General features: G+C 43.0%; 1 protein-coding gene across 2 annotated transcripts in view; it reads right to left on the bottom strand.

Moving 5' to 3' along the window:
• Positions 1–14,118, bottom strand: part of cdc73 (cell division cycle 73, Paf1/RNA polymerase II complex component, homolog) — a 63,711-nt gene that overhangs the window by 22,058 nt on the left and 27,535 nt on the right. For both annotated transcript variants that reach the window (XM_083781312.1, XM_083781311.1), the window contains exons 11-13: positions 9,384–9,441; positions 2,480–2,515; positions 514–601 (exon numbers count right to left, since the gene is read on the bottom strand). In XM_083781312.1, coding sequence (XP_083637438.1) covers positions 514–601; positions 2,480–2,515; positions 9,384–9,441 — 182 coding nt within the window. The remainder of the gene's footprint in view (positions 1–513; positions 602–2,479; positions 2,516–9,383; positions 9,442–14,118) is intronic.

The following is a 14,118-nucleotide window of genomic DNA, read 5'->3' as shown; positions in this document are numbered from 1 at the left end:
AAAACCAGTATCTGTGAATGCCCTAGTGCTTAGGACACAGACGTGAAATGAAAGAAAGACCAAAAATGAGCAGACCTGGAACACTATCAAAAATTTAAGCTGATTTAATTATCTCTAAAATTATCTCTCTACTGATTGGATAAAGCTGGTGTGGCGGACGGAAACGTCCGTACATACTATAGAGACAGAGCTTTAACCCATTCTGAACAGGCACCCATTTTGGTGTCAGCATCATGTTATGCGTTAGCTATTTAAAAATAGCAGATCTACAAGCTCATATCGCGCCACCGAGTGGCGCGATACGAGCTTGTAGGTCTGCTATTTTTTGAAAAATCGAAGAACGACTGACATTTTTTAGAATCTGATCTCAGGTCAGAATGGGTTAATCAGACCAGTGTGTGTCCAGTGGAAACCTCGTGTGAATCTGATCTCAGGTCAGAATGGGTTAACAATGAGAGCTCTGAGGACGACAGAGCAACGGTAAATCCCCAACAGGCATAAACTCAGGCTTACTTGAGGTCTTGGAGGAGGTCCTTAGCGTTGAGCATGGTGATGAGAGAGGTGGTGGCGGCGGGGATGATGACGATGGGGGTCCGGGACCCTGCAGGTTTAGGAAGGAATTTAAAACCATGTACCACGGTAAAGGACACACACACACACACACACACACACATGTAACCCACATTTGTGTAAAATCTGCTAGATGAAAGCTTTCTTCACAAATGTGATGATGATGAGTGCCGTTTGGTGGACAAAAGTGGTGGTGCTTGGGTGCCGGGTGTTTTCAGGCTATTCCACTATGACTCATGTCCGGTTTTGGCTTCCATCTCGAATGCTAAAGTATTAGCGTTAATGCTACAGAGTTAAAGGGACACTTCACCCTTTTTGCAAAAAAATATATATGTTAATGACGTTTAGAAGCTTTAGAACACTTTCCTGGAGATCTTTATGTGTGTAATATGTGGTTTTAGATATTTTAGATTGTAGCAGTGAGCCTGTTGTCTCTGACGTCATGGACACTGGGCTCACTTCCTTCCTGGACTACATGTTGTCTCAGTAAGACAGCTCTCCCCCCATCCACAAGGATTATGGGAATTGTAGTCCAGGAAGGTAGTGAGACCAGTGTCCATGACATCAGAGACAACAGGCTCACTGCTACAATCTAAAATAACTAAAACCACATATTACACACAAATACCCCCAGGAAAGTGATCTAAAGCTTCTAAACGTCATTAACATATTTTCTTTTTGCAAAAAGGGTGAAGTGTCCCTTTAAAATAAGGCCAATCCTTGCTATAGCAAACGTTGATGTTTCCATCACACCACGGACAGCGCATTTCAGAGAAAAAAAGCCTGCAAAGGTGCAGCCTAAAACAGAAACTAATGGCTATTGAGAAAAACCACCAGTGCGGGCGGGGCCCTGGCAACCGTGCATAACAACAGGAGATGTTAAAAAAAATGAAACACAGCGAGGCAATGCTATAGCGATATCAAATGCCTTAAAGGGACACTTCACCCTTTTTGCAAAATAATATATGTTAATGACGTTTTGAAGCTTTAGATCACTTTCCTGGGGGTATTTATGTGTGTAATATGTGGTTTTAGTTATTTTAGATTGTAGCAGTGAGCCTCTTGTCTCTGATGTCATGGACACTGGTCTCACTACCTTCCTGGACTACAATTCCCATAATTCTTTGGTGCACTGCTCCTCCTTGTGGATAGGGGGAGAGCTGTCTTACTGAGACAACATGTAGTCCAGGAAGGAAGTGAGCCCAGTGTCCATGACATCAGAGACAACAGGCTCACTGCTACAATCTAAAATATCTAAAACCACATATTACACACATAAAGATCTCCAGGAAAGTGTTCTAAAGCTTCTAAACGTCATTAACATATATTCTTTTGCAAAAAGGGTGAAGTGTCCCTTTAAGACGAGCCTTCTCGTCATCTGTACCCAGCGGCAGTTAGGTATAGGACGGGTATACGAATCCAGCGTGTTAATGGTACCCCAACTTTCAGCAGCTGTCACAAGGGTTGGAACAAATTGAAAGGTGACATTGACACCTTTATGAAAACATTTTGTGAAGAAAGTCATTGGTATTGGTAAGCATTTATTTTGCAGATTAGTCACAAATTTCCCTAAATAAGATTGAAGCTTTAACATTTTTTGCTTTTTTGAAATATCTGAGACCATTAAGGTTTTATGGAAGGATTTACACGTTAAGCTACAGAACATGTATTCTTTTGCGAGTTTGACCCGTTCTAATTCCAATACTGGAATCAGTCGTGGTGAATGAGAACTTTAATCCATGCAAACAAAAACTAAAGGGCCAGGGGTTAAACAGAAAAGAAAAAGAGGTCACAGTTGTCAATGAAAATTGATAGTTTGCCATAAATCAATGGCCATCTTTGAACAGTAACCATACAGTTTAATCTATAACCACGCCATCCAAACAGGTTAAAACCATGCATACAGTACCTTTCTTCTGATTCGGCGGAGGTCTGGCTTGTGAAACTGGAGACGGAAGAGGAAGAGAAAGAAAAGCATAAATCACACATGTACATACATTGTTGAACTGAAATAACCCACCATGCTGCGCCGACAACTGTCACATATTGTCGCTATTGTACGTCCAGACCCGTTACTTTTAATCAAAATGGAACAAAATAACCTGTGTTCCAATGGATCTAATGTAGTTCATATTTAGTCATAAGCAATTGTTAATACCTTTCGATTTGGTAAATTGTTTAGATTATATAAAACACTTTCACCTTCTCTTCCTTCCAAATTTAGCAGATCTACAAGTTCCAGACATCATTATGACATGTTGTGAGCTTGTAGAACGGCCATTTAAGATACTTTTGTGTGTCTTGTATGACGAAGTATGAATGAATGAATGAGTTTATTTCGAACGTTATTTGAATTCAAATACATTAAAACACTGAAACAATAAAGAAAATACTCTAACAATGTCCGAAAAGGAGTAGGGTGAAGTATTAAACTTATTAGGTCCCTAAGCCCTTTTGCTTTTACGCATATAACTTAATAGTATATATACATGTGTACACACATATATTTATAACAACCCGGTTTATCATTGCTTAACCCATTCTGACCTGAGATCAGATTCATACGAGGTTTCCGCCGGACACACACTGGTCTGATGAACCCATTCTGACCCGAGATCAGATTCTAAAAATGTCAGTCGCTCTTCGATTTTTCAAAAATAGCAGACCTACAAGCTCGTATCGCGCCACTCGGTGGCGCGATATGAGCTTGTAGATCTGCTATTTTTAAATAGCTAAAGCACAACATGATGCTGACACCAAAATGGGTGCCCGGTCAGAACGGGTTAAAGGAAGACATGAAAATAGATCAAGTGAAAACAATCTTGGCAATAACAGAAATAAAATCGATACAACTGGTAAAACCGGTACTTTAACTAAAAAGAATATATATATATATATATATTTTTTTTTTTCCCAGAGGCCCACAGCGGGCTGGACAACCAGTTTTTTTTACTCAATGCGTCAACACCGCCCCTCCTCGTCTAAATACCTCCTAAATATAATCGTTTTATATGACATCCTAAAGTGGTTAATGTTAGGGCTGAGTTGCACCTCCTTACTTAGTCCGTTCCACAATTGGACTCCACGAACTGAGATGCACATACTCTTCGATTTTAATTTAACACAGTGTACTTTGAAGTTAAGTTCTCGTCTTAAATTATAACCCCCCTCTCTATCACTGAACGTTTTTTGTAGATTACCTGGTAAAATATTTGTCCTTGCTCTAAACATAATTAGTGCAGTCTTATATTCAACAAGTACAAGTAGAACATTCATTTACTGGGGGAAAAAGTAGAGAAGAAATATAGATACACAAGGTTTCTGCCCGACTTCAACGATATGTTATGGTATGATATGCTATTTCCTGTTTTTGAATAGTAAAAAACTAAAAAAAAGAAAATGAATAAAAATGTGTGGGGCCAAACTCGTGACGCCAGGGTTAATGTGGTCGAAGTGAAGTGAACAGAGGAACCTACACAACCCGTCTTACAAAACACATTTGCTTGTTCACTGCTTGCACCCGGTGTAATCATTTTCCTGTGGACGACATGGAACAGTAATGATTTTATATACGCAGCTTTTTTCCGCTGGAGGCCTCCTGGATTATTAATAACGCAGCACGGAAAAGCAACACCAACACATAAATCAGATAAGAAATCCATTATTGCAGGTATACCAGGGGGTATGGTGATGATCAGATGAGTAATCCCATTACAGACATTTGATTGGAGACCCCCTTGAGCTGAAAGCAACAGCATAACAAATGCCAAAATAAACAAAATATAACTTGGAACAAAAGACTGATTGTGTTCTACTTCTCTTTCTGCAGGTAACTTTCCGTTTTCCTTCACTCCTCCAAATGATCTTTTAACCCATTTTGGGAGGGAACCCCTTTTGGTGTTAGCATTATGTTATGCTTTAGCTATTGAAAAATAGCAGATCTACAAGCTCATAGCGCGCCACCAAGGGGCGCGCTACGAGCTTGTAGGTCTGCAAATTTTTGAAAAATCAAATAACGACTGACATAGAAACATAGCTTTTTCAGAAAGCTGTCAGGATGTAGAAGACATTCTTTTTAATCTGATCTCAGGTCAGAATGGGTTGAAGCCCCCAACACACTGCAAGTATCCGACGCACGGGTTAGCAAAACAAGCTCATTGTTTACAAGGGCTGCTGCAGCCACAGTGGAGGCGTCAAAACCTGTCGACGTGTCTCTCTCAGGGCTATTTCTGGAGCGTCGACGTTGTTGTGGCACAGACCTTCCCAAATGAGAGGGAGAAACGCAGAAAGGTTTAACTCTTTTCATGTTTCACGGTTTTGTCAGTGATGCCGTGTCACTTTGTCACAGACTTTACATCAACCCTGTTTATCAAGGTAAAAAAAACAAAACAAACACAGTCTTACATAACTGCGCACACACACACATGCAGACTTCTAAACAAAGCATGGGTGCCCGTGTCTTAGGATCAGTGCTGCAATTAGCCCTCCAAGCAGAACCCAAATGCTACTGAAGTTTCTGACATTTGTTCGACCCAGTGCATTGGGTCCTGTTCCTCGTCGTCCATGCCACCTGATTAAAACATTTACTGGGTCATGTTTACATGTTAAAACGCCTCCCCGCGGTCTTTGACGATATTCTTCAGTATGAGGCTTTCTGAATATGTAAAGTATAAGTACACATACATACCTTTGCGAATATCTCCTGTGGCGCGGAAGCCGTTAAGTATTTTTAATATATGTTTGCCCGATTTGGAAGCTTGGATTCTTCTTGTTTATTGACACCTCATTGTACCGCCTATCTGGCTAGCTAGTGGCGCTATAGCTATGACACAGCAGATCAGAGGCAGGGACGTAGCCTCACAAGCCAACCGCACACCGGGAGGCGGTACAATAAACGGTAAACAAACAAGAAGAAATAAAGCGACCAAATCGGTCAAACAAAGATTAAAAATACTTAACGGCTTCCGCGCCACAGGAGATATTCGCACCGGGATGTATAGCTACTTAAAGTTACCGAATTCAGAATAACTCAAGGAAAATAATGGCGTCACATGCCGCGGGGCCTATTTTAGAGAGAATCTCCACATCCGCATTTAGGAATTTCCATACGAAAATACACTAGCGAGCAGGGACCCAACGTAAAACTAAACAAAATATCAAAAAAGTTTTACGTAGGGTCCCGAAAGGGGCTATGCTGCAATGGAAGAGGCGAATAAGAGGCATGATTCATCACAGCACAAAGACTGGGATTGAAGGTTTCCAGCAATGGATAGCTGGAGGATGTGACCTTTGCAGGGTTCACCGACTCCGAAAAACTAAATAACCCATTCTGACCTGAGATCAGATTCATACGAGGTTTCCGCCGGACACACACTGGTCTGATGAACCCATTCTGACCTGAGATCAGATTCTAAAAATATCAGTCGCTCTTCGATTTTTCAAAAATAGCAGACCTACAAGCTCGTATCGCGCCACTCGGTGGCGCGATATGAGCTTGTAGATCTGCTATTTTTAAATAGCTAAAGCATAACATTATGCTGACACCAAAATGGGTGCCCGGTCAGAATGGGATAAAAATACTGCTAAAAAAAAAAAACACTGTTTCTTTTATTATATATATTTTTAGCGCCCCCGGTGAAAGGTAAAGCGATGGATAGGAAAGCATTCATTACATGCAAGTACACACTGGACAAATCCAGAATTTCAAAGAAAGGGGTTATTGTATGTGGGCTCAGTGATCATTTTATGATTTTCTGTACCCGCAAAATACAAAAACTAAAGTTTGACTGTCACAAAACAGTCATATCTAGGGACCTCAAAACCTACTCTAGTGAGGCCTTTAACCTTGAACTGGAGAATCTGGATTGGTCCGATGTGCTCAGGAGCTCACTAGTCGAAGAAGCATGGCTTGGCTTTAAAACCAAATTTACATCAGTACTAAACATCATGGCTCCTTTGAGAACCGTCAGGGTCAAAACCCGCTCGGAGCCATGGATGAATTCGGACATACTGACTGCAATGAAAGCCAGAGACAACAAATGCTCTGAACTTCTTAAATGCAAGTCCAAACTAGCCAAGTGCAAGCGCTTCGACAGTGATCTCCAAACCAAACTGCGCAACCTAAAAGCCCAGTGTAACAAGCTAAGAAACGGTGTAATTGCCATGACCAAATCAGCCAAATGTAACTTTATCAATGATAAAGCCGAGGAAATCTAAAACAATCCTCGGGAGCTATGGAAGTTACTAAACAACCAACTAGGCTGTGGTCGGAAACTTAAAACCAGGTTTACTAACATAAACATCAAATCGAATAACACCCTCATCACTGACAAACTCGATGTAGCCAACCACTTGAACATCTTCTTTACAAACATTGCAACAAAGCTGGTTAGCAAACTGCCCTCCCACTCTGGGCGTTTTGGTGTAGAGCACATCAAAGCCTTCTACAAAAACCTTGGTGTTTGTAAAGATGATTTTAAAATGGCAATGGTAACAACCGAGGAGGTACTTAAAAAACTGAGTGCCCTCCAACCCCACAAGGCCACTGGCCATGACAATATTCCCTCCAAATTTCTCAGAGACTCAGCCTTTTCCATAGCTCCAGTCATCACCCACATAGTTAACCTCTCCATCAAACAGGGACAGGTCCCCCAAGATTTTAAACTGGCCAAAGTAACCCCCTTGTACAAAAAAGGGAGTAAATTAGAACCCGGCAACTACCGCCCTATTTCTATTCTAAGCTCCATCTCGAAAGTGATGGAAAAAATAGTCTATGAACAGGTTGAAAAGTATCTTGCCACTAATAAATTGCTGTACGAGTTCCAATCTGGTTTCAGAACATCCCACTCCACTGACACATGCCTCCTCTATTTGAGCGATCACATCAAACACGAGGTGGATGCTGGAAAATACAGCGGCATGGTCATGCTGGACCTCCAAAAGGCTTTTGACACCGTGAACCACTCCATACTGGTTAACAAGCTTAAAGCTATTGGTTTTGATAGCACATCAGTGAGCTGGATGCAATCCTACCTGGAGGGGAGAGAACAGATGGTGGAGGTGAACGGAACACTGTCCCCTCCCCTCCCAGTGAGCTGTGGCGTCCCACAAGGAAGCATACTAGGGCCTTTACTGTTCCTAATTTATGTTAACGACATGACTTCAGCTTGTGACTGCAACTTGTTCCTGTTCGCAGATGACTCAGCACTGCTGGTCTCGGACAGGAACAAACTGCAGGTTGAAAAGACCCTCAGCTCTGAACTCAGTAGAATCTGCACCTGGCTCGCTGATAACAAACTATCCTTACACCTGGGAAAAACTGAATCCATTCTCTTCGGATCAAATAGTAAACTCAACAAGGCAGATGGCTTCTTGGTTAGAGTGGGTGACAATATTATCACACGAAAAGATCACATTACCTACCTAGGTTCCATCCTGGAGGCCAATCTTTCCGGTGATAAAATGGCCACCAACTTAATCAAAAAAGTCAATCAAAGAACAAGATTCCTTTACAGGATCTCCTCACTGGTCAGCAAAAACACCTTGAAGACCTTAACAGGAGCCCTCGTACAAGGTTTCTTTGACTATGCATCCACCTCTTGGTACCACAGCACCTCAAAGGCCCTCAAAACAAGGCTCCAGACCTCCCAAAACAAACTGGTCAGGCTCCTACTTGGCCTCACCCCCCGAACACACCTCACCCCTGCCCACTTTGACAGGCTGGGATGGCTTAGGGTCGTCGACAGAGTACAGCATCTTGCAATGGGTCTGGTCCACAAGATTCGATACACCACCAAGATACCCATGTACCTGTCTAAATACTTCCTTAATGTAAACGAAGTCCACACCCACAACACCAGAGGGAGTGCAACAAACCATGTGCAACCCAGATTCGGCACAAACAAGGGACTAAATTATTTTCGCTCCTATGCCACCAAAATGTGGAACGCCCTACCAACAGTCATTAAGACATGTGAATCCCTTGACTCCTTCAAAACCGCTCTCAAAGGGCACCTACGGATGGCTGCAATTCGAAACTGGCCTCTGTAAAATCTGAATCCCCCCCCCCCATTTTCCCTCACTGTATATTGTATCTTTTCCCTTTTTTGCTTCCCATATGATGAATTCCTGTTCTGTTCTTTAGCTACATAGAAATGTCTATTTGTATGTCTCTAAATGTTTGTATGTCTTTAAATGTTTTGATGAATTGAACAATGTGGACCCTGTTGTAAACAAGTGTAATGCTTAATTGGGTCGTCCACTCACAGTTGACAGTATTTGTATTGAATTTGTGCTTAAAATGTACTGTAAATTCTACAAACTGTTAATAAATATTTCAATCAATCACACAGAATGTTGTTTAGCAGTGACAACCTTTGACATCCTAATGGAACTATTTCAGAGGATTTTTTTTTAACTAAACCCTTTAGTGATTTTAGTGTGTTACTTGTGCTCCGCGAAGCGTTCCGATATGTAAATTCTATATTTTTGCTGCATGGGGGAATAGAGGACGACAGATATTGCGGCAGTAGCGAGTGTGAGCAGAGGTCACCTGGGAAACGGAATGGACACCAGTGTCAAAGTGTCCCTGAGCCAATATAGTAGAGATCGGTGATTATTTTTGATGCAGTATGGTCTAGTTTTAGGTTTAAAAAGGGTCTTAAAAGTCCGTAAATCATCACTTACTGTCATCTGGGGACCCCTAAAAAAAATCATGTGGGGGAACCTCCTGGGGGTCCTGACCCACAGGTTGAGAACCGGTGCCATAGCACCCACTTTGAGAAACCCTGCTGTGGTGGTACCGAGCTACTGACCTGGACGGGGGACGGGCTGCAGAGCTGGAGTCTGAGCCTTCCTGGCAGACGCTCCCTCCTGCAAGAACACACACAAACAAACACACACTTTTAACAGAGTAGCATTAAAAAAAAAAGGCTTACATATCCTTGGGGAGTAGTCTTTTACTGCTGTTCACCGAGTATGGTTGTTACTGCAGTGTGTACTCGATAAATAGATAAAATGCAAATAAAAGCCAGATCTCAGATATGAAATATGTATGAAGTGGGTGGTGCCTAAAGCGGGCATCTACAGCAATGATTTGCAACGCAACAACTTGCAACCACTTAACTTGTATATCTACTGTTTTTTAAATTCCAACTCCCGGAATCACCGGTTTAAAACAGTGAATTTGCAACTGGACAGTCCACACAAGTGTGAAATGCCTTGCAACTTGTTTGTTTGCGATTGGACAAGATGAATCACTTCAATGAGCCGGCATGCAGAACTTTTCTCTGCAAATCTTTCGTATGGACTTTAGGTAGCTTAAGGTGCCTATAGGTTATTCAATCTAAATGAACTGTGGGATGTAGCCACAGAAACATTTAACACTTAACTGTACGTGTACACGCCTGAGAAGCAAAAAAAAAAAAAATATCGTACTGAAATCCAATGATAACTATTTAGGAGAAACAAAATGCCTCTTTCAGTATCATCTTTTAGGATGATAGGCAAGTTAAGGAGAACTAAGAACAGATGTGATGCTCTGTCCAGGGGGAGTTTTATTTAATAAGGCAACACACCTCCCTCGTTCCGTATTCATGGAATTCCGCTTATGAAATATGGAGGTTTGCAGCGCTTTACCAATTTGTTGCTCATCCTCCCATTTTCCGACAGGGCACTATTGATTCCCCTTGGGGAAATTAAGTGTGTGTGTGTGTGTGTGTCTGCATGAGAAAGATGAAGGTGGCAATGCTGAGGGTCACACCCCTGCGGTCTAGTTGTAATCTATCATTCAGTGACATTCCCACAGGCTGGAGCGCACACTCGCACAGGACCTTTGGAAAACAGCGCAGCCGTGGGCTGACCGGGCAGTTCAGCTGCCCTCCCCCGGCGACTGCTACTAAGTGCCGATACGGTCAGGAACACGGTGGCAGAGTCAGAGCGGGGGCCAAGTGACACAGAGAATGACAAGTGATATAGTGAGTGGTGTTGAGTACTACGTAGGCCGCTTGATATGAATAAAAAAACACTCACACTTGTATCAGAGCGTGAAAATGTGTCTATTAATCAAACAGAAAAGATGATGTTTGGGGCAGTTTGAGGAATGTCTTTAATTCACTGCTTCAAATTTTCTCTCTGCATTTCCTTATAGCAACAGGCCAGAGTTTAGCAGCAGACTGATTCACAGGAGTGTTCTAAGCTGTAACTTATTATACACACACACACACCCTTAGTACACACACACACACACCCCACTGCATAAAGCCCTTCTGGCAATTAACTGCAAAAATATATCGAAACCAATATTTAGAACTCGGCACGTCGCAACTAGTAGATTATAAACACATGGTGTGAGTAACAACAGCACACTGTTACTGTTGTTTTATGGTCGTTTGAATTAATTAATTTGTCATGAGTTGACTCATACACTTGGCTATAGCTGTTCTGTGCACATGTAGGCGCACGTGACGTCATTAATTAAATTGCCGTGGTACAGAAAAAGATTAATCACCATTACACCGCTGGTTAGTGTTACAGCTTGCATCAGTGGAAGTAGTATACTTCAAGTTCCAATTTCTCAGTATCAGTTGGTCAGAGTCGGAGGTAATAAACCATGTGAAAAGGGGCATTTCTTGTGTGCTGGCACTTTATTCTTTTCCAATTTATCAGTATCACAATGAAAACTAACTTTCGAGTGCTTAACGAAATCATTATCTTTTTTTTTTTTTTATCACAATCAGCCCCGGGATTCCTTCAAAATAGGAGCTCTGGGGTGCCGGGAAGACATGGCCGCTTTTACTCTGTAACGGATGGACGGAACCTATTAATGTTGAATTATCAATACAACCTTAGTGTTTAGCCAATAATTAGCTATTTTTTTCAATTTAGTCTCAGTCAAGTTTCAATCACCGCCGTTAGTTTTTTTTTTTTTCATCATGGGTGCGTTTGGAAATGCACACCGGCTCAGTGTGCCTATTATCTGAACGTACCCTATATTTAGTAAAACTCATCCTTTTTAAATTGTGTCACGTTTGTCGACTAAAAGTTGAAGAAACTTTAAATGTATTTGTCAACAAAAACTGTTGACACTTTAGTTTAACCATAATTTAACCAAACTCTCTCTTCTGGCTCCAAAACTATGGAATGCACTTCCCATTACAATCAAAACTGCATCCTCACTCCCAATCTTCCCGAAAACCCACCTTTTCAGACTCCATCACGGCCCGTAGCACTTGCCCTAGCCCCTTTAGATAGCACTTTATGTAGACTTAGATGGCATTTTATACAGAATTATAGCATGTTACGTAGACGGCACTAGAATTGCATTTTATGTAGTCATAGCAATTTATAGTAATTATGTGCCTAAGAAAGGTAGGAAGAAGTTAATTATAAGCATTAGTTCCCCACAGCTGCTTAGTCCTGCCTACATGACGACAAGGAGGACTTCATCTTCATCATACAAAAAGGGTTGGTCAGCCAGACCTCTCTCTCTCTCTCGAACGTATTGGACACCTCCTCCACAGCTCTCTCTCAAGCTTCTCTCAACCCGCTCTCAACAACACACCACCTTTCCACACGAAGGAAGGGGAAGTTAGACACATGTCCCTTCCACCTCCGCCGGCGACAGCCCGACAGCTGTCTCTCTCACCAAGGACGGGTGACAAGGACACAAGCACTCCAAGACAGCAACCGCAGCAAGCATTGCATCATTTCATGTGGGTGGCAACTCTTTAATTTGAGAGTGTAGATTAGCCATTTAGAATCAACGATCTTTCTCTTTCCTTTCCTTTACTATTTTATTATATCGTCTCTTCTCAGATTACTGGCCATTTAATTTTCCTTATCTGACCTTAAAGGGGAATTTTAAATTAAATTTTTTACCATGTCATTAATATACCTTAGAGTTGTGAGGAAATAATAAAAATGTCTCCCCATTCTGTGTTGCCTAGAACTGGAGGTCTGAAAAACATCAGTAAACATTAAGACCAAGAGAACCAAGAGAATCCTGACACCATTATGATGGTGTCGCGTCACATCCAAAGGACACAAGGGTTTAAAGTGGTCAACCACTATTGTTTTTTCATTGTAGATTCATTTTTATGCAGTATGTAAAAACGCAAGTGGTTATAGTATAAAACAAACGAAAGAAAAGAACAAATCAGAAATCAATTCTTCTTGCAAATTGGTTTATAAATACAGCGAGGTACCATGGTAAGGATGAAACAATGGGGGGGGGGGGGGGGCATGCCATATCCCCCACCTCCTATCAATTGTGAAAATACTGCTGGAAAGGCAGATATTACACAATGGTGAAAACAACATGGCTTGAACGGTGACTACACACAGGGGAGGATTTATCAAGCCTGAGGTTTGTGGAACCGCTCCAAATGGGTGCCGGGGGAAGCCGATAGCAATGCTCCAGCATAATGGCCCCTGTGGAGGGAGGTGTCGATGAGGAGACCATCGCACCCAATCCCCCCCCCCCGCCCGACACCCCTCGCACTTTTCACCACACGCAAAGTGGAGATATCCTCTTGTTCCCCCCTTACTGAGGGGTGGGAGTGAATACAAATAGGTCATGAGCCCAACCCCCGCTCGCTCGCCTCCGCTTCCCACAAAGCAGGCGGAAACAGTAGCAACAGCAGCAGCTCGTAGAGCGGTAGAGATGCTGTGATGTGACGAGGGGGGGGGGGGGGGGGGGGGTTTCTGTCTGTCAGAACCCAGACGCACAACAGCGTTAACCACCCCACCTCCCCCCACAGCTGTCTTAAGCCTCTCACCAGCCGCTCACCTCCGGAATACAGGCGACGACAACACACACACACACACACACACACACTGTGCGCGCCCAATAGCAGGCAAATCCATCAAAATCGGAGGGAGGGAGAGAGTGCGAGGAGGGGTGGAGGAAGGGAGATACGAGAGGGGGAAAAAACGACATGACAGAAAAAATTAAATACGAGCAAGGAAGCACATAGGAAGAGGAGGAAGGAAAAGCAAGAGCAAACGAGAAGGCGGTGTGGGTGCAGGCAGCACAGGAGGATGAGCAGCAGCAGAGACAGAGGGTGGCTGCTACAACGCGCACACACACCCAGCCGCTACGTTCATCTGCCCTGCCTCGGTGCACGAGGCAACAACCACAGCACAGCCAGAGGACCCCGGACGCCCTGGGCTCTGTGAGCGAGTCCAGATCAGCACACCGCCTTTGCCCACTCTTTTCCTGGAGAGGTGGCAGCCACAACAGCACAAGCTAGCATCAAAACTCTGCAAGCACAGCCTCCAGGGACGATGCACCGCGGCAGAGCAAGACATTGCAACACCAGAGCTCTCAGACACATGTATGGCCACGCACATATGCGCTTGCATTTTGGTAGGGAGCTGTGCGTGCCAGGAAGGGGACCCGGCAAAGAAGAAAAACATGTTCCGTTTGAATGACAATGACGAGCTGGTTGGCTGAGCAGACGGGGGACTTAGTCATTCTAGAGGAATAAAAGGATGAGGACTTGGGTTATCTAGCCCATACATGTCAGTGAAGCAATAGCGGATCCACAA

Source organism: Protomyctophum parallelum, assembly GCF_964188405.1.
Source record: "Protomyctophum parallelum genome assembly, chromosome: 14".
NCBI classification, from domain to species: domain Eukaryota; kingdom Metazoa; phylum Chordata; class Actinopteri; order Myctophiformes; family Myctophidae; genus Protomyctophum; species Protomyctophum parallelum.
This window is presented reverse-complemented; position numbering and strand designations above follow the sequence as displayed.